General features: G+C 33.2%; 1 protein-coding gene across 2 annotated transcripts in view; it reads right to left on the reverse strand.

Annotated features, from left to right (window-relative positions):
- Positions 1–21,817, reverse strand: part of PTPRK (protein tyrosine phosphatase receptor type K) — a 556,609-nt gene that overhangs the window by 20,636 nt on the left and 514,156 nt on the right. The window contains exons 14-21 of one of the 2 annotated variants that reach the window (XM_047859222.1): positions 21,678–21,813; positions 13,631–13,791; positions 8,053–8,237; positions 6,301–6,388; positions 5,095–5,171; positions 2,249–2,285; positions 553–650; positions 25–141 (exon numbers count right to left, since the gene is read on the reverse strand). In XM_047859222.1, coding sequence (XP_047715178.1) covers positions 25–141; positions 553–650; positions 2,249–2,285; positions 5,095–5,171; positions 6,301–6,388; positions 8,053–8,237; positions 13,631–13,791; positions 21,678–21,813 — 899 coding nt within the window. Of the gene's footprint in view, positions 1–24; positions 142–552; positions 651–2,248; positions 2,286–5,094; positions 5,172–6,300; positions 6,389–8,052; positions 8,238–13,630; positions 13,792–21,677; position 21,817 lie in introns of both variants that reach the window. The other variant, XM_047859220.1, reaches the window with a different exon arrangement.

Here is a 21,817-nt window from a genome sequence, read left to right on the forward strand (position 1 = left end):
ATAAGAGAATTTTAGGGTACTTACCCTTTCCAGAGTGAATGTCCTAACTACATATTCAGCAAGTGGTTCCATTTCCACACAAGTGACTTTGAAGTCACCATAAACTTCAGTATCATCAGGCCAATACTTATAGCATTTAACCTAAATGACAAAAAGGGTATATAGGTGGACCTGAGTACACGTTAACCAAGATGATTTAATTTCAGTGGTCACTCTTTAGGTTACAGTAAAAATACGGTTAAAAAAACTATAGATGAGATAAAAGAATCTATTACACAATATAGAAAAACTTGCTGTAGTCTCTTTACAATATATAGCCCGATGATGCAATCGGAATCTAGTATAAAATCAAAGTTTCTTTTATTACTCAATAAGAAATCAAATAATTTCTCAGCCATCAAAGATCCACTTAGGAGCACTCATTTGAAATGCTATGCCTACAATATTTTAAAACAATTAAATGAGATTCTATTCTAAGTGTTTTATGTTTGGCTACTCAACTTACACTCATGTTTTGTGAAACAAGAAAAAAAAAATCTTTTTTTCTCTTACCCGGCCAACCTCAACTAAATTTGTAACCATCACAATGCAGGCAGACTGTTCTTGCCAGATCATTCTCCAGAAATCATATACTGTTTCATGAACTGGGCCTTTGAAGAAATTAATTTGAATATTATGTTATCAGATAAATTTTGTAGTTAGAAAAAGTAAGTGGTAAGAAGTATATATATATATATATATATATATATATATATATATACATAAAGTAAAAATCAGAATAAACTAAATAAGCAATAAAAACATATTAAAGGTCTAACACAAAAAGGTGTCAAAATTACTTAAATTCATTCTGTATCTAAATTCACACTATAGCAAAAACAGGCATATACCACCCTTTTTTTTTTCAATTTGCCTTTTATACTTTCCATTCAGAAGAAGTTATCACTAGTTTTTAGGTTATTTATATCTGTCACTAAGTTAGTTTGATGCATCTTCAAACATACGTAAAAAATAGGAAGTCTTACATGACCATCTACCAAACAGCATATATTACCAATGAAATATATCCACATCATTTATGAAGCAGTGCATGTTTAGGGATTAATGAAGAAACATCCATACTTATAAGCAAACATCCCAACCTTATATTATCACCTCCAGACTGCAAAAGCACCTACTGGGTTATACTCTACTCAGTGCCATTAAAACAAAACGGGGTATCCTCGGTGGCTCAATCGGTTGGGTGCCCGATTTTGGCTCAGGGCATGTTCTCGCTGTATGTGGGTTCGAGCCCCACGTTGGGCCCTGTGCTGACAGCACAGTCTGGAGCCTGCTTTGGTTCTATGTCTCCCCCTCTCTCTGCCCCTCCCCCACTCACGCTCTGTCTCTCTCTCTCTCTCTCAAAAATAAACATACATAATTAAAAAAAATTAAAACAAATCAAAAAATCCCCACAAAACTAGAATACTGTTCACCACGGATGATCTTTCTAACTTTCAAGAGCTTACAATTAAACTCAATTCATGCAAAGATATGTGGAAAAACTTAGAAAATGACCTCTGTCAAAAGAGCAAACATAGCTTTTGTTTTACTTCCCTCTTTTAAGAAATAAATAACTGTGCAGGTTTATGATGGACAGTGGTCAATATGGAGAGATAACTAAAGGTGTTTTAGGATGCTCTTATTCCCCAGTGTGCCACTGTAACAAGATTTCTCTGCCTTTTTGTATTTTCTACATAGAATGAACGTGACGAAGTTCCCTTTAGCCCTTAGTTTTCTCTCTGTCTTAGCTTGTAAAACTTTGCTGGAAGAGAGTCTAACATCTCATTATAACAATATCAGTCTTGGGTACTACTCCATTCCAGCCACAGACTATGCCACACACACACACACACACACACACACACACACACAACGGCAACTTATCCAAGGTGAGACCTCTCTTGCTTTCATCAAAAGGAGTAATTCCTCTGTCCAGCACTATTGACTAGTGCTCTGGGACATCAAAATACCAAAACCCAAGTCACAAATAAGCAGCTTCTTGTTTACTTTTAATCAAAAAAACAAATCAAGCTTTAATTTATATATGTTTTACACAGATAAACCAATACGTATTATACAAATGAATAAAGAGCAGTCTAACTTAGAAGACCTGATCTTTTTTTCCAGTTCAGTCAGATAAAAAACAGCCTGTGGATGAATAAGTAAGTTTGGATGCTTTTTATCATTTAAAAAGGCAATGTTTTACCTTGAGTTGCAATGTAGTGGCTTGGTCTCTGGTAGCCCTAAAATAGGAGAAGAAATTGGTTATCATTTTACATCAGTATCAGAAATAAATGAATGAAGGCATAAAAAGATGAAGACAACCACCTGTTAAGATTAAGTTATAGTAAAAAGTCCAGAAATGAGTAGTGAACTCATAGTTCACTTCTCAAACCTAGGTTATCTGAAAGGTAAACATAAAACAAAAATTAAATGTTTTAAGAGCTCAGATTAGAATATATATTGCATAATTGAGTTTTGTTTGCTAAGGAATAACCTCATAGATATTGTTTGGTTTTACTAAAATGTTTATGCCTTCATGTTAATCTTTAGTCATTCATTCTTGGCAAATCGTGTTCAAAAATATTAATTCTCATCTTATCATCCAAAAGTACAACACACTGCATTACAAATGGACAACGACATATTAGAACCATAAAAAAATAACAGAACATTCCAATGTTAGAGCTGGACAATGCATGTGTGCATTAAGTCAAAGTCCTGCTGAGATACTTTTGAGAATATTTCTGTACTATAATATGTTCAGGAATCTGCCAAAACTATTTTGTGTGTGTTGATAATATACACACACATAATTACAGGTACACACATATATAGGGAAAAAAGAGTTTTAAATAAAATGCATCGTATCCTGAACAAAAAGTTTAGCACTTTTTTTTATTTTTAGTGTGCCAAGAGATTTAGGTGCTTAAACATTTAATACGATTTCAAAAAAGAAATTATTCCTGATAAGAAATAAATTGTTAGTTGCTCTCGATATGAATTCCAGTACATCATGATTAGCAAAACTGTTAATGGTACAATAGAGTTAAGCTTCGAATTTGTTTTGTATTTATCAAAGGACTTTAGCGAAAGCCTGTGGTACAATTTGTCCACATACTGGTGTGGGCAACTCGATGCACATATAAATGCACGTAAACTGAGATCCCCAATCTAAAACTTAATAGGTGGAGAATCATACTGCTGCAAATTTGGAAGTTTTCTATTTCCTCTTACACCAAATAGTATGAGTTTTCACGGAAAATTTTTTTCCCAAGCTTTATAAAGCATTCATCTCCCGTTTTTCATGAAAAATTTACCAAAGAAGACTCTTTTAAGTATAATAAACTAACGGGAAAGGGAACATAATGGAATTGTGTAGTAATCAGCCAAAATACACTGGGGTCTTAGCAAAAAGACTGGATAACAACACAGTCTCATTTAGAACACACAGTTTTACCATATGTACCATAAAGTAGTATTATAACAAGGCTCCAGTGTATATGTCTTGGCAGAAAACCAAGGTTAAACAGAATAGATAGGACCAAGTACAAATTTGTTAGAAAGCGGTTGAATTTTTTATTCTAAAGAGTGGACCATTAGCTTCATTTTCTCTTTTGAGATGTCTGATAAATTTAAAATATTAACTGAGAGTAAATTGATGTTCAGAATGTTAACCAGTATACTCAGAGACTATATGTAATAAAACTAATTAGTTCAAATATATAAATAATGACAATTCGCAAAATAACTGTAAAACATGAACTTAATAAATGTGACAAATGTCATTTCCTGTTTATGGAAATTAGAAAACGTTGGGGCCTAATTTTCATATCTTTTATATAACTCTAAATGTATACTACATGTATGCTGCAATATTTGATACTTCCAACTTTTGCCTTATAATTAATGCATGTTTTGAACTGGTTAATCTCAGCACACCTAGGTATGAATTATTGAAAAAATGGCTGAAGTTTCAGGAGTGCTTAATATTTGCTAGGCATTGTGCTGAGTGTTCAATGCATTACTTTATTTCTTATAACAAATTGATGAGATTAGTACTATTATTATTATCCCCATAGTAAAGATGAGGAAATTGAGGCACAGAGAAATGAAATAACATTCGCAAGATTTCCAGCATGATTCTGACCCATGAAATAAGAATAAAGGGCCTGTCCTTCCTCTATGTAATGTAGCATCATGGCTTCTTTGACAATATTTTATCTTTTATTTGGTAATTACTTTCCATTAAATAGACAATTTGCATGTAGATGCTTGTAACCCAAATGTAACAGTGGAACGTATGCTCAAAACAAACTTTTTGATTTGCATGATTCGATATATATGTGTGATATGTGTATTTTACAAATGCAATTTAGTAATTATTTTGCCTAAGCAATTTTAATACTTTAGAAGCCAATACCACACACCACAAAATAGTCTTCCTACCCATTTTTAACATCAGAAGTCAAATGTAAGAAGTAAAATTTCAGAATCACTAATACACATCATACTATCCAGCTTCTCACATGTTTGGGGAGGGGTAAGAATAAAAGCCAGAAACAGAAATCATCAACAAATAAAACTCGAGTACATAATAACTTGTCAAAAGCTAAAAATGGTCCTGTTTTTCTAAACATAGAAAAGGGAAGGAGGTAAAATAGATCTTCACACATGTAAAGGAGTTACAAAAAAAATGACATAGATATACTGTATGAGGCTAATTAGGTGAAGCATGCAGAGATAACTAGTATTAAGCATTAGTAATAACTGTAATTAAGAATAGTTATATTAAATATTTATAATAGGGTGCTGTTATTTACATATAGTGGTACTTACATCCCTGTACAGCCAAATCTACAGCCCAAACCAAAGTCAGGTGTGAAAGAAAGCACAACAACGTCAGTAAGTACTAGGACGTAGAACAAGGAAAAGTGTACAGTTTGTTCTTTATTTTAAAAAGCTAGCAATCACTTTATAGGTAATAACAAGCAAAAAGATTCACATATATAAGCCAACAAATTGGGCACACTAAACTATTAAAATACTTACATCTATGTAGTTGGCATTAATGTAATCTGAAGAAGGATCATCTTCAACAGGTTGCAGAATTACTCTGGAGTGGTCATCTAAAATTTTTAAATAATAACATCATAAAGAAAATTACTTTAAACAATAAAATAATAAATACAAAATAAAATATTCAATTCCCCCTCTGTGCTGAGACAATGATGTTGGTAGAGACTTAAAATAATTCAGTGGTTGGATAATGGATAATGGATAATAGCTTACCCATAATACGCTATGATTCAAATTTCCTTAAAGAAATACAAGAACTTTAATGAACTCATTAATTATTATAGTATTCTGTTAATAAAGCTTCACCGACTAGCATCTTCATATTTAGGAAGTTTTTAGGGACCGTGCTAATGTCTGTCTGATGAATCATCCTTTGAGTCTTGGATTTGTGTGTAAGAACTGAACTAGCTTTAACTTCTAATTTTGCTTTCTAGACATGGTTTTAGAGGGGTGGGATCCTTTCCTACTGCACTTTAGAGCAAGTGAGCCACAGAACTAGAGTGAATTTTGAATCCCTGCTCTCAACTTCTTAGTTCTTGAGGGTCAAGATTGAATTCTGATGTATTCAGAAGATATTTTAAAATAATTTAAATTGAGAATTGAATGGTCTAAGTAAATCATTAGCTAGTTACAAACTGAAGTATGTTACTTTGCTTACTGTTCTGTGGTTTCATATGATAACTAATTTATTGATCCCATGTATAACTCTTGAAGACTTAAGGAGGAATTAGTCCCTAATGATAAATAACATAGCAACAGGAGTTCAGACACTGGCTCCAAGAAAAAATCAAGGTTATGTGGAAAGAATAACACTCCCACCTTGAATAGTTTTGGTAGAAGTTGTTATAACAATTTATCACTGAAAAGACCTTTCTTTTTCATTGTTTTGATATTCTCAGCTGTCAATAACACCCCGACACAAAAGTGTGCAAACATAAAATCAAGTGGCATGTTATCTCCACTGGGTGAAAAGTCTGTCAATTTAATTAATGAAGATGATGACAATTTTAGAGCCACTGCCAATAGGCAATGCTGTTTTAATATTAAATAGATTGTAAGCAGATGTGCCACCCTCTGGGACTCTCTTAAAGTTTAAAACCATATAAGGAGGAACTGCAACCTATTACTTATCTTCCACACACAATATTTACATTTACCAAGAATTGTATGAGAACTTACATGCTATAATGTTTCCATATCGATTTTTTGCTCTATTTTGATCTTTTTTAGCTACATCCCAAGATGCTGACTGTCCTTCAAAGAAGCTCTGGAAAAAAAAAAGAAGAAAGTAACAAGAAGACTGAATTTAACTCCTTTTCTTGAATCAGGTTTTTCTGTTCTGATGACCAAAATAGTAAAAGCCACTTTCCTCAGGGAGGAAGTCCTAGAGCAGTAAATAAGTTTTCTTTTCAGACCTCAAACTTGTTTGTTGGCCTCTTACTTGTTCATCTTGGATGGGACTGAGTTCAAAAGGAGGACAGAAAACAACTTGAGGAAATAAAGGATTTTGAAACTATTTCAAATTTAAGATCGCTACGACTCTGAGACATGGAAGCAGAGAAAGCATCAAAACTTCAAAACTACTTTTAATGAGTATCTTTCAAATGTTTTTCTTTTAGCATTTATAGCAGGAAAAAGAAAACCTGTTTTCCCCTATAATTATTCATTAAATCATGTGCAATACATCACATTTCAGTTTCTTTGAAGATCATGAAAAGGACTGAGTCTGTACAACAAGGGACCATATGAAAATTAAAAAGAGTCACCATATCCAAGAATCTTGGAACAGATGAATTTGCTGATTGGTTTAATTACCATATGCAGCAATTTAAAATATGGGTATAGATTTCTCTTTGCAGTAAAGCTTAAACTTTGCTCAACACAGGAAATGGGGTCTTCAAAGAGTCAACGGTTTTTGAAGTGAGGTACACAGGAATACACATAAAATGAAGAAAAAAAAACACCCCAGCTCTGGCAGAATATTATAATTCCTTACACTATTTTGTTGCCACAGCCAAGTGTTTCTGGTATATGTCTAAAACCAACTTTCAAAATTCAAAGCTAATTTTATTCACAACTCAGGTATACAAGCAATCAGTCAATAAAATACAGAGCTTTGAAGATTCTTCATGAAGTTGAGTGTATTTTGGATGGTCTTTCAAGGTCAAATACTGCTTGGATACTTTCACTTTAAATATGTGTATATGGTGATGGAGGAACTTCCTTCTATGCCCCAGACTGATACTTCTTAGTAAGTGAAGAGTGGCAAAAGAACTTTTTCCTTTTTGCTATGTTTATTGAGATGTTAAGGTTAAATCATTTCCTGTGCAGTAAAAATCCTGGTCTTCTGGATTGAGCAGGAAGGGGAAATAAAGTTGGAAGAAGAATTTCCCACATCCTTCTTTTGGCTTCCTAATATTGCCTGGATTTGCAGTGCTCTGTCTTTCTACACAGCCACTCTCAACCAACAATGCACCAAGAAAACTAAGAGTGACAAGTAGGACAAAGATTAACCCCATTTCTGAACAGAGGGTCAATACGCAAAGAGGCAGAGAAGGACCTACTGCTTACGTCATTCAAATGGCAGAATCTGTAATGATACAGTGGAATTCGAAGTATCCTGTTATAGATCTTTCAGTGGGGAAATATAGGGTCTAAAAAGTAGTTTTTAAATAGCAAGGATAAAATTCTGGAATCAAACATTTAAGAATTTTTCAAGTGAATTCAGACTCAGATACATCCCCAGAAATTGCCCTTTCTTTCAATTCCATCTCCGCCCACTCCCCATATACACCTTTGAGTATATGCTCATGGACTCAAGATTAGAGTCCACAGAGTATTCCACTCCTTGTTATGTTAAAGGGAAGGAAAAGTGTTAAATTCCACTATTATGATTAGAAATAAGATGTAACATAGTATTGAAACTTTCACCTCATATTCCTCTTTGAACCCATAGCTGTCTGATGTCTTCATGAGATTAATGTGCTGCAATAAGTCGGCAACCCTGATGGCTGGGTGCAGCTGACCCGTCTGGTAAGGGGATTCTGTCCCCTCACAGAGGTAGCGAGGTACATCTAGAAGACGACTGGACTCAGCTGTAGCACTGTGGTTCTCATCTGGCATTTTTCAGATTCCAAAAGATTAAAAAAAGACAAAGTTATCTTGTTTAATACATATCTATGCAAAGAAAATTGTAAGAACTTAAGATTTTTCTCATATCAGGAAGAAGGAAAAGAAATATAGCATAGATCTGGGGCAGCTTCCCTATACAGACAAAGTCTTTTGTATCAGCTCAAGGTATGAGGTCAGAGCATATTATGCTTATATCACCACGATAACAGATGCTGTGAGATGTAGAGACATCTGATCCACTTTTAGAAAGTCTAAGTGGGAGATCTGGCTGAGTTCTTCTTTTTTCGTGTATCTGCAGTCATAGCAGCATAGGGTAGGACCAGAAGATCAAGTTGTCAATTGGAGAGGTGTTTTCATTGTTGAGTAAACTGAACAAACTCCTTCCCAACAAGATCCCAACCTCACTCATGGACCCAATCTAAGCAACCTATCCCCATAGGAGGCTGTCCTTAGTCTTGCCGGCCTACTATGCCACCTGGGGCTACTTAGAATGGTACACTCCAGACTGGGAAACATGAGCATTCTACAGAATCATCCCTGGGGCCCACTATGCCTGCTAGCCAGCTGATATGTGCATTTAGTCTTAGTCTCTACTCTTTTGGTTTATTGTTATGGTTACTGTTTTGATTGTAAATATATTTTGACTTTTCTGCCCACCATGTGAAAGAAACGAGGGTGTATCTTTGGGGCAAAATGTGTAGGTAGTTCCTGTGGAATTCTTCCCTGGCCCATCCAGGCTGAGCTACAAAGCTCCTTCTTTGTTTCCATGGCCTCCTCATGTACATGTCATTTCACTTACTCTATATTTCAATCATTTTTTTACTGATCTTTTTTTTTTTTATTAAATTCTGAATGCTTAAAGTATAGAGACAGAGTCATATTTTTCTTTTTATTTCTGCTGACTGCTGCAAAGCAGTCATTCAATAAATATTTCGGTGAATGAATCAATTAAAATAAACAGAATCCCTTACCACCCACGTTTAAGTGTAGGCCCCATCCCAATTGTGTCATTAGCTTAACATGAAACTTTTAACTCTCTTTGTCATAAGGAAGAAATGAACAAGAACATTATACCTATGAAGAATAAATATTATTTTAATGACCATAGCACTAATCATTACAATGAGAAAAAGCATGCTTATATTTATCACATTTAAACTTACCACTTTCAAAAAAAAAAAAAAACAAATGTTTTAGGGGTGTTACTTTGGAAAGCATTATACTGCCATATTCATTAACAGAAGAGAAAGTACACTCTTAGGGGAACTTTTGTTTTTAATGATAATGCATACTGTAGAGAACGATATTTAATTAACAGTGAAACATATTTCAAGGGCTGGTACATTTGCCTGTTCTATCACCAACTCTACAAATAGGATATGGCAAAAAATGAATTGTTGTCCCCATGATAAACATTTTTTCTTCCTGGAGAAGGGAAAAAAAAGAACCCCACAATCAGATTTGTGTGCTTCTACAATTTAGTTTGATTGCATTTATTTTACTTTCCCTTGTTAGGCTGAATGCCTTTTTTTTTTTTTTTTTGCATTTACTTCTAAAAATATCACATTGAATCCCAAAAACCCCTGGTGGATTCTTTTGTGACCTAACCACCCAACTGAATTAATCTCTCTTAACCCAGGCTTTGCCCACCCTCTACATACAAACATTTGCTAACAAACATGATTCATGAGTTTCCTCTTCTTCCTATGAGGCTACACTCGGTTGATCTATCTTTGCTAAAATATTAGAATCAATAGATTAACATAAACATTAACATAAAAATTAAATTCAGAAGCCACTGATTTGGGCACTATCACAGAATATACAGTTTAGGATGAGAAGAGGACAGACAACGTTGGAAAGGGAAAATGCAATCACCCAAGCTGGGATACGGTAGCCTGGGCTGCGCGGAGCAGTACCAGAGCTCGTATCATACCTGCTGGGGCAGCGGAATATTTACAATTATAACAGGCTCAGTGAGAAATGAAGAAGTCACCCATATTCCAAATCTTCCATGATTTGTCCAATATGAAATAGACAGTGCCTTTTGTTTTGCATTAAGCTTTCACACATTAATACAATGAGCAGTATTCATTAAAATGATCACATATGAATTATTAATCTCAATACATTTTCCACCTCATTACACCACCTAATAATGACACTGGTATGAGAGTACATGTTCTAATCATTATCCTTATTACACATTTAAGAAAAATAACTTCAAATATCTCCTTGATGGAAAGCTTTCTAGAATTCTTTGCGATATACTTACCGGTTATAGGGACTTTAACCCAATGAAGCAGTAAAACACAAAAAAGCAAAAATATGAATCAATATGAAAAGATTCTAAGTGCCTTTAAAATCAGTAAGTAGGTATTAATATCAAACAATATTTGAAGTGATTTCAAAAATTGCTTTACAAATACAAAATCAAGTGGATGTAAAATAACTGTAAATACCATGATTCCAAGAATGATGAAAATGCAACAAATCATTTCTAAATCTGATATGATTAATGAGATTTAGGTTTTAAAGAATATTTATAAAAAACAGCTTGACTTTCAAACTGAAATAAATGCATAACAACTGTTCATATGAATAGATTTTATGACTATAATGTTAAATCTAGCCTTCCTTAAACATACATATCTCTTTTCACAGGGCAAATTACTATAATAATCTTTTAAACTTTATAGTTTGTAAAACACATATATTATTTCATTGTCTCCTTACAAAACTGTGAATAAGTTTTCAGATGGGAAAGCACAGACATAAGGTATTTTCATAGGTTCATACTGTGAGTTCCCAAGAGAAGCATGATTTGGACCTGATTCAACATTTTCTTAAAATATTACTGTAATGGAATTTTAACATTTAGGTAACTAATTTTTCCTCAGTGGGCTTTTAATATTTTAACTGAATTTTACTTATTAATTTGATGGTGACAGCATTCTACAGCATTTTGCTCAACAGAAGATGACATTTTCAGAGGCATTTGGTGCCATCCCAATGATCATGGTTCCTAGCCCCTCCTTACTTGATAGGGCTACCCCTTGGGATGAATTCCCCAGTTCACTTCCCTGCCATTATTGGTGTGGACATCAAAAGGGGAGTACAGTTAGAGAAAGAGAACATTGACTTTCAGATTTTTTTAGAATATATATTTTTTTATAGTATAAAATTATAAGTTTAATAATAATTATTTTAGTAAAAAAGAAGTGTATTTCACTTAACTGAATTAATTGTATTGTTCCAAAATATTTTACAAATGTAATTAAATGTGGAATACATGGATAATAAAAACATGCATAAAACGTAAGATAAAGTTTTATGCTTGCAAGAAACTTAAATTTTTATATTTAATGAGAGAATTGGAAGCTTTTAAGATACATTTATCTGGCAATTTCCATATTTCTTTGGTTAAATCTTTAATATTAGAAACACTAGGATAAAACTGATATAGAAATTGTTAACATATAAGCAAGCTGGTCATGAATCATGGGTGCATAATTAGTCAAGGAACAGAGTACAAATTGAAATGAAACTCATTCCATTCTTAAGTATACAGTTGATTAAACATTAATTTTACATTTGCAAAGGCCTTATTCATCACTAGCAACATCACTTGTCTTAGATGTTGTATAGTGGTAAACCTTAGCTTATTCTCAATTTCTTGAAGGATAACACATCATGTAAGCTGCATATATAGAATGCAAAACTCCACATGAATATTATAGCAACTTTACCTGCATTTATAAATTCTTAATAAAGGCAAAACTAAAGCGAATGCACACATTTTTAATGTTCACTTGGAAATGTGTTCTTTAGTTGCTATAAACTTAGGGGGATTGAGAAAAATCTCTGCATCAAGTAGATTTTTATATATAAACTAATTATTCAGGTAGCACTGGCTCCTGAGATGTGTGCATTTGGGACCTTTCTACTAACCTGCATATATATACATCAGTCATATATTGAGAACCACTGGACTTTTGCTCCAAATCTAACAGAACCAAGAATTTAAAAATACATAGTTTCTAAAAAGCATCTTATTTGAAATCCACTAAATCTGACTGGGTTGACCACAGTTGCTTTCTTTGATAAGACCAGGACTTAATTTTCAAAATCAAGCTGCTTCCTACCCTGTGGATAATTACTGTGTAGACAAAGCTATAACTCATGCAAGGATGTGTGATCCATGCAAGAAAGAATGATAAAGAATTAGGGCCTCACCTAACACAGCAGTCGGCACAAGTGGATCATTGGGCACTGTAGGAAAACAAAGCTCATGAAGGAATATATTGCCCTAAAGTTGTATTTTACATTTTCCTTTAAAATGGATTTATGCTTTCTTAAGAAATATAACTATTCATCTTTCTTTGATTATTGTAACCTGCAAAGGTAAAATTCTCTTTTTCAACTTGGGTTACCTCAAAACACCAGGAAAGGTGCTGCTGTAATTAAAGTTCAGTATTCTGTTCGATTTTAAAAGCCAGGAAGATTCAACTTGACATTATAAAGATTATAAAATGGGGAGGGGGACCCATTTAAATCTATCAAGGGCAAGGTACTTAGAGAAATAATGATCTCAGATTCATTCCAAATATTTTTTTTCAGTTAACTGTAAGAAATAGATTTAATCCTTTCTCCAGGTTCATAAGTGGGTTTGTACAGTTACACGGCTGAATTCAAGCTTCCTAATAAAGTACGAACAGAGACAATAGGTAGAAAAGTTTGGGGAACAAAAATGCTTCCAAATCCTTTTAGATTAATTACTAAATCAAGTGGTCAGAGAGACAGTACATCTATATTTTCAGCAAAGTTAACTTATGTTCTTCTTTATCATTTATCTTATAGTGAAATAAAAATGAAATTGATCAAGAAGGCCCTATGACAATTAAAATTAATTCCAAAGGGCCTCATACAGCATTATAGCAACAAATTTGGTGGCGATATAGATCAAGGAACCTGAGGGGATGTTTTTAGGGCCAGTGATTACTGAAAATTTTCACCAAGCTGAACATTTCCCAGAATATTCTTTATCGCTTTCTCTCCTTCTGGCTGCTTCCTCCATTTCTGTTGTACTTTTTCTCACTATTCAAAAGGTGATGTGTTGAATTCGAAGTGATTTAAGGAGCTTCAAAATCATTTACTAAAATTTTAAGGAAGACGGGCACCTGGGTGGGTCAGTTGGTTAAGCCTCTGAGTCTTGGTTTCAGCTCAGGCCTTGATCTCGTGGTTCGTGAGTTGGGGGATAGTGCGGAGCCTGCTTGGGATCTCTTTCTCCCTCTCTCGCTGCCCCTCCCCCGCTTGCTCTCTCTGTCTCTCTCGAAATAAATAAATAAACTTAAGAAAACTGTAATGAAGAACTTACATCTTGGACTGAAATTATGCTGGTCCATGAACGTGATGGAAAGCGGGTCTTCTGCATGCAGGGTGCTCTGATCAGCGTAACTTCGGTCCATGGCGTTCACCATGTGAGTCATCTCCTGTCGGGTGTTGCCCATAACATCTTTGCGTTTTTTAGCAAGCTTGCTGCCAAGGCAAATACAAAAGGGAAACCCCAGTGTGAGGCTTGGAGGCCAGCTGACACCAGTGGCAAGTAGTTCAGGAGGATCCAGGGATAAGTAGACAAAGATGTAGTTTGGAATCTCTAAATTTCCTAACTTCAGGAATTAGGTTTAATATTCAAACAACATCTGCTGGTAGCTATAATACTGTCATCTAGATACTTCAACATTCAAGCGGTCAACTGAAACCTTTCATTTCTTATATCATTAAAATAGTCATTAATTATAACTATGCTTTATTGAAGCCACAAATAAATACTTCCTTAGTAGAACTGTTCAAGGAAAATTTAAGTAAAGCCAAGTTTTGGTTTTCCTCTTGGGTAATTAATTCTTTTGATCACCTTTTAGAAGTTCTTCTGGGGAATAACATGACGATTTTTTTAAGTTTATTTTACTCTAGTCCCCCAATTAAAATAGACAAAGAAATCCCATTCTTCATTCTCTGTTTTATTACTTGGTAAAAATGCAACATGTGTAGCATTTACATATTTAGTAGCATATTTATAACATAATCCAAACTTAATCGGGAGAACTGTAGAATTAACCACTGCTACATTTAATGCAAATACACATACATGTGGGAAAATTATACGCTGTGTAAGAAAAGTGCCCTGAGAAAAGGTTGGCAAATACAATGTTGACATAGTATACAGATGATCATAATCTTGAGTCATAGCCATGGTCAAATCCTAAAGATGTGTTTTAGAAGCACATGGCAGAGTATTAACTGAAGATGTGCCTTATAAATGCAGCAGGGCAAATGACGTAGGGGATTTAGAAATCAGTGGAGTTAGACTTTTGAGCTCCTCAAATACTGACATCTTTATCTTATATATCAAGGATGTGAAATACATTCTGGTTCTTTGTGAATGTTACACATAAAACATGCAATAAAAAGCTATTAAAGGTATATAAAACATTTATATCACATTAACAAGGCAATTTATATATAATATAAATAAAGGCACACTAAAAGCTTGTAGTAGCCAGATTATATTTATGGCAGCAGTTTATGTACCTTGGAAATATTCCTTCGTTGTTTGAAGAATGCCTTTTCTCAGCTAGGTTATTAACTAGGACATATTCTTCTCATGCTCATTAGTATCTGTACTAGAGGAAATATACTACAAATACTTTTTAAAGGCTCATTTAATGGTTGTGTTTATGTTCAAGAGCTTCTCCTTTACAAAATTAATGTAGCAATTTGAGAGCTCCTCCAGATTATAGTACTTGGCCTCGGAGAATATGTCCCAACACACCCAATATATGGATACAACAGATCCGACACCTGAATAAGATAGTCATAGACTAGGCGTTAGGATGCAAATGATGTTAACTTCTTTAAAAGAAGTAATAATAATGGTAATGACAGTACTAGTAATAAGACAACAATGACAAAAGCATAACAAGAACTACCACCACCACCACCATCATTTATTAGTGATATCTGACATATTCATTGAAAGAGCTATTGTCCTTTTTCTAGGCTATAGGGTAGAAAACCTGCTAAATCTTACAGATATTAGACAGGTAGTACAAATGAGTGCTGCTGCTAGGGCTGTCTGGAAGGGTGGGGACTGTGGAGAACTGGAAAACCATTTAGGGGGCAACTTGCCTAAGTGATTATTGGCATTTGATCCCAATTTTCTGATTTTAAAATTATTTTCAAAGACAAGTCATGAATCTGAATATTTATGTTAAATTTCCTGATTTTCTCAAGTGGTTCAATTTTTTGAAACCATGGATAGGGAAAATTAAACATCAGCAGGTCCTATTTTGGTCTATAGATTTTACTTTCCAAACTTTCCTGTAGACCACCATATAAGGTATTTGTTCTTTGACCTACAATATTCTTTTACCTCTAGAAGAATAGAATAGAATAGAATAGAATAGAATAGAATAGAATAGAATAGAAAGAATAGAATAGAATGGAATAGAATAGAATAGCATAGAATAGAATAGAAAGAAGCTATTCTGTCTCACTGCATCAGGGAGGCTTCTCTGATCTCAATACAACCTGTCTCAGGTTAGGTTTCCCTGTTAGGTTATTTTTATAACACCATGTTTTCTGACTATAACAACACTCATCATGTATCAGTGCAAATACCCTTTTAATTGTTTCCCCACTGTGTATTCCACGGAGGGAAAGACCATTACTGCTAACATGTACAGCAGTCTCTGGCACATAGCAGGCACTCAATAAATACTTATTGAATGGATGAAACAGGACTGTTAAATACTTGGCACTTTTCATTTGTTAACTCAATTAATTCTCAGATCAACCCACTGATTCTAATTGTATAGATGAGTTTATTGAGATTCAGACAAGTTAAATAACTTGCCCACGGTTATATATCTAATAAGCAGTGAAGAATAATCTGGTTTCAAAGCATACGCTGTCACACTATATCCAGTTGCTGACATTTTTTTTTTAAATTCCACATTACAAAGTGCACCATAATATGAAGAAGTGTCTACTTGGCTCTAGGAGTTAAACATTAGTAGTTACAAATTTGAGAAGAAGAATGTGAATATAGCACAAACGTTTTGCCACTTAAAAGTGTTTCAAACAGTAAAAACAAAACAATTTAAGAAATAACTTCCAATCTTTGTTTCTTGGGCAAGAAGAATGAATTCATTCCTCAAAAATTTTGAGATTGAACTTTATAAAAATAACATGACTGGAAATGTGGATTAAAAATAATGTTAAAAATTTGAGGATGGGTACTTCAAACCAATTAGAAAAGACAGGTTTATACTTTGAGGCTTTAGTTTAAAACACATATAATTATATATATTTTGTGATTAAGGAAAAATAAGAAAAATTAATTTGTCAAATGCACAACAAAAGTTTTCATGGCAATGAAAGACTTTTCAGATTCACAAGCATTTGTTAGATGACAAATTATGGGGGCATTTGACCTTTGTTAATATCTGCCAGCCATGCATTCTCAACTTGGTCTTTATACCTTAACCCTCACAACAACCCTGTGAGGTAGGCTTTAATTCAGGTTATTACAAAACAAAAATAACATTAGAGTTAAGGGTTTTGATCATGAGTGACAGTCACTATGATGATGCCAATGAATGTTAGCTAAAGATCACAACTGGTTTTCTTTTAAATTGTATTCCAATTTATTTATTTGCTTTTATTTAAAAATTCTCTGATTCAGGTTGGGTATGTTTATATTAGATATGTTTAGATTTAGATTAGGTATGTTTAAGCAGTTTTTAAAATCATATATCTGTGACATTTTTCAAATTATGATTGATACGGCCAATTGTCCTAAGTATTATAGTAATAATAGGACCATAACCTACTAGATAGCCTAGCATACAGAAATGTTATCCATCCACTAAAAAGGCAATCCCATTCTAACATTACGGATTCATCAATGGTTAATGGTAAGCTTACTGACATTCTCATAATTCTCATACTGATTCTTATGTTTCATGATTTGTCTCCCTCTGAACAACCAACATTTTATATATAAATATAAATATAAAGTATAAATATAAATATAGTGCACTTCAGGACAGTTAAGCAATTCATTTTACAACTACTTGAGTTTGACAGATGTGCAAATGACTTTCATTATCCAAGCAGCCAACAGCATAAACTTCTGCAGGTGGATATATGGGTGGGCTATAAAAGAGGAGAAGTGCTCCATAATTGTATGAAATGGTACAGTTAATTACCTTTGGCTTCATCAGACATGATTTAACAAGGATATTATGATTCATCACAATAAACTAAGAGCACTGTTAGTTTACACCTGCTTGTTTCAGCAGATTATAAGAAGCCAAGCGTTTGTAATATTTAAAATATTGGCAGACCTCTGTTATAGAGTCACTGAGACGCTTAAAAAATTTTATCGTAAAACTTACTTAAATTTATCTAGTAAAATAAATACTGTCAGATAAATGCCCCCAAACATACTTAATCACAATTCTTAAGCCTTAAAAGTTGGTAAATCAACTGTCGATCAGGCAATGTCCAAGAATACTTTTGACATCATTCCTTCGGATTGGATGAATACCCTGGCATCTAAGGTAATAAACTGAAGGTGACTAGAGAAATAGAGTGAAATATTCTCTGTCCTCACTCAAACTAACATTCCATACTTGAGTACAGTTGCTGAGCTAAGTGTTTGGAAGATAAAAAGGAAATACATGGACACTTTGGTATATTTTGTGTAGGATGACAGGGTTCTTTTTGGTCTTGGCTTTACAAAATCATTGTCCTGTTTAAGTTATAACAAATGAACTCGATTTTTCTTTTCTAAGAAGATGTTTTGTTTCTTTGTCATTGCAACATTATCACTTTATCCATTTGTTTTTATAAGAGCATACTGCTTGCCTAGATGACCAGATCAAAGGTCTTCTGAAAGTTATAACCCATCCTGGATTCCTGGAAATGTGGAGAGAGATGTTATTACAGTCGGACCTGACCTGATTTGCAGTATGAGGTATCATGTTTATAAGATACAGGTTTGACTTAAGTAAATAAATGATGTTTTGGGCTTTAGTCTAAAGCTACTAGCGGAAAATTATAAATAAAAGTAGCTGAACATACAGAAATACAATATCCCTTTTTAAAAAGATTAACAAAATAAGTTAATGGATAAACTTTATAGTTTTAGAGTCCAGAAAATATCACCCAAATCACAAACAGTTAAAATTGTTTTGTTCTTGTTTTTTTTTGAAAAGGGATACTGCATCTTTAACACAGGTAAAGTTGTATATCACCCATTTTCTACTTACAGGTAGTAGGAGTAAGAATAGTAGCTCCTCCTGGCAAGCAAATCACAGACAGTGGAAAAAGAGAAGCAATGGTGAATGAAAAGCGTGACTCTGTCACATTCAATAAAGCAGAAAAATGTGCGTTAAAAAATAAAATAAAATAAAATAAAAGTCATGTTTTTTTTTGGTTTGCATTTCCATTTGCTCATGCATTTGTTAGATATTTTTTTTTGCCATGCAATTAGACAGATAAGCAATAGAAAATAAAATTTAAAATACATAATTTGGAAAAAATAGCATGCTGATATTTCTCTTGCTGCCAGAAAAAATTTAAATTAAATGGATTGTGTATTTCAACATGCAGTTAAGCATACTATTATCCATTACCATCGAAAAGCCATGATAGATGGAATAGCTGTGTATAGAACTTGTACACTAATTTGACTAGTTTTCTTGAGATACAAAATGTAAATATCTACTAGGTTCATATAGAATATATGCAGAGTGACATCTAGATTTCTAAACAAGTGATTATATCTTAATGGTACAGAGGTACATACATATATTATGTGAATATACATATGCCCCATACACTATATATACACAAAGATATTTCCACAGTAGATGTATGTGATCACGATATCATACACAAACATTTACTGTATTGAAACATAATTTCAAGTTTATGTTGGGAATTAATAATGTGTTCATGCTGCACATTTAAAATATAATACAAAACCAATGGAAAAAATGGCATACATTTGGAAATAATTCAACAGCGTTTAAAAAAAAATGACATTGCGTTTTGAAAGATGCACTATCCCTTTTCTTAGCCTAAAAACTTACTTTATATATACCCTCAGCTGTAGAATTTTACTAAATTAAATTCCAAACCATATCTTTACACAAAACCCAAAAATACATAGAACTTTTTTTTTTTCAACATGAGAAATATACCTATGTAGATTATTCCCAGTGAGGGATAAAGTCTTGAGAAAGTTAATTTCCCATAAAAATAAAGATCATAAAAGACTAAAAATAGTTGCTTTTCCATTATTTTATTATAAATTTGTGTATTAAAAGGGAAACATTATATACTAGAATTGATTAAGCTTTGATGCTATGCAATACTGTTATAAAATCTATGTGTATGTGTAAGAAACATATTTGTGATTAAATCATACATGATACATGTGAGACATACTACATATGAGTGAAAGTCATTACAAAGTTGCTTAGATAAGGGATTCAAGTAATTTAGTTATGATATTTATCAGAAGGAAATAGATCTAAATACATAACTTGGTCTATCTATAAAGTTGCACTTTTCCTAGTCATGAAGGTAGTGGTGAGGAAGAGAAACAAAAGGCCTGGCATACTTTCTATCAAAAGACAATCAATTAATGCATAATTATGAAAACTCAAACATTAAGCATTTTAATAGAGAGGCCATCCATTTAAAATATGAACCAGAAAAAGAATTTGTTACATTATGCAATTTTAGACAGTTGTCAGAGCATTTTACCCACACAAGTATAATCGTGCTTAGAGGTTATTTTGGTATACTTTAAGAAATGTATGTTTCAATATTTTTTATTGTTGTTGTAATTTATGAAACAGAGGGCCATGGATAAGGAAGGCTACAATAACAAATAAGTGTTGAATAGTAACAAATAAAACCAATAACTTTAACCCAATTCTAACTGAGTGAGGACATAATCAGAGGCCAATTTCATGCTCTCATTTCTGATCCGAAGGGACTGGAATAGTTGCAATCCTGAAGCAGAGTTTAGTTAACTCTCTAAACAGTTTAGTTAACTCTCCAAATATAAATTTAAACTAAATAGAGACATAAGATCTGAAGGTTATAATCAGTCTGGTCTTGATTGGCAAATTTGTATTACTGAAATACTTAAGTATTCCTGTCTCAAATATGATGTATTCTCCAACCACAGAGGTAGACAACAGCAAAAAGAGAAAGCACTGTTAGGGAAAGCACGTATGGAGCTAATTTAACACAAAACACTATAATGCATACCTAATGTTTCTAATGCAGCTGTGTCTTCTCCAACATATATATCTCCAGGGGATAATTGTAAAGAGGCAATACATTAAAATAAACTCTGATGGAACGATTAAACATGTAGTATGAGTCTTATCTATATTGTTAATGATTTATTTTGAGTACAAAACAATCCGAATAGTCTATGATTTAATGTAATGTAAGCAGTATCATTTAATACTCAATATAATTCATAAATTGCAAACACTTCTATACACAAAACTACTTTAGGACTGTACTCTGCATGTAAAGACTTGTTTACAAGTCCTCCCAAATTGAAGTATTATCTGAAACATATGATTGGAAAGACATGAGAGTTGTATCAGTTTCTAAGACAATGCCTTACAGACAATGACATTTTATAGAATGGAAAGAAGGTCAAATTGTAAAGACTGTATACTTTGAAATGTTTTTCAGCAGGAGTATACTTTAATCTCTCGAACAGAGCTCAGTTTAAATTCCAGTAGGTCTTAATATCTTCATATAGTTCCAGAAGATGGCGATATTGGTTGATATTGTATAAAAGACTAATGCTCAATTAAAAAAAAAAAGACTCTTCATACTAAAGTGCTGAAATATTTAGTCAGTGAATATTTAATATACAATTTCACAAAATGTTTAGATTGTTCTCATATATTACTTGTAGCCAACACTTAGAAAAACAGAGTAAGAGTACAAAATAATTCAGACCATAACTCAAGTATCATAATAAATACTTTTCCCATTCTTAGCAAATAAGATTTAAAAATATAAGGTAAATAAATGACTATCTCAAATGTCTCTGCATTTGAGAAATTTAAATCCATACGTTAATTTCAAAGTTAACTTGACAAGAAGGATATGTTTAAGTGCAAAATTAAACTGCAAAGAACCAAGAAGAATTTATTTTAACAAGCAGGAGAAATAGACTCAGATGCTGGCAACATGGTCAAAATTCAATTCATCTTCTTGTTTGCTCTATTTTAAAAGAGCTTAAGGAAATAAAGTATTTGAAAGCTAGTGACATAAACGGTAGGTGAATGGGACAGAACAAAATCAGTTCTTACCTTTTTTTTACAATGAGTATGACAACTAGGAGGAGGAGGATGAACACCAGAATTCCAGCACTAATTCCTGCTATTTTCACCACTCTGTCTGTCTGCTTGGCTGGGTCTGGAATCACTTCTGGTTCTTCTGTTGCTGCTGC

This window comes from Prionailurus viverrinus, chromosome B2 (genome assembly GCF_022837055.1).
Source record: "Prionailurus viverrinus isolate Anna chromosome B2, UM_Priviv_1.0, whole genome shotgun sequence".
In the NCBI taxonomy this organism is placed as follows: Eukaryota; Metazoa; Chordata; class Mammalia; order Carnivora; family Felidae; genus Prionailurus; species Prionailurus viverrinus.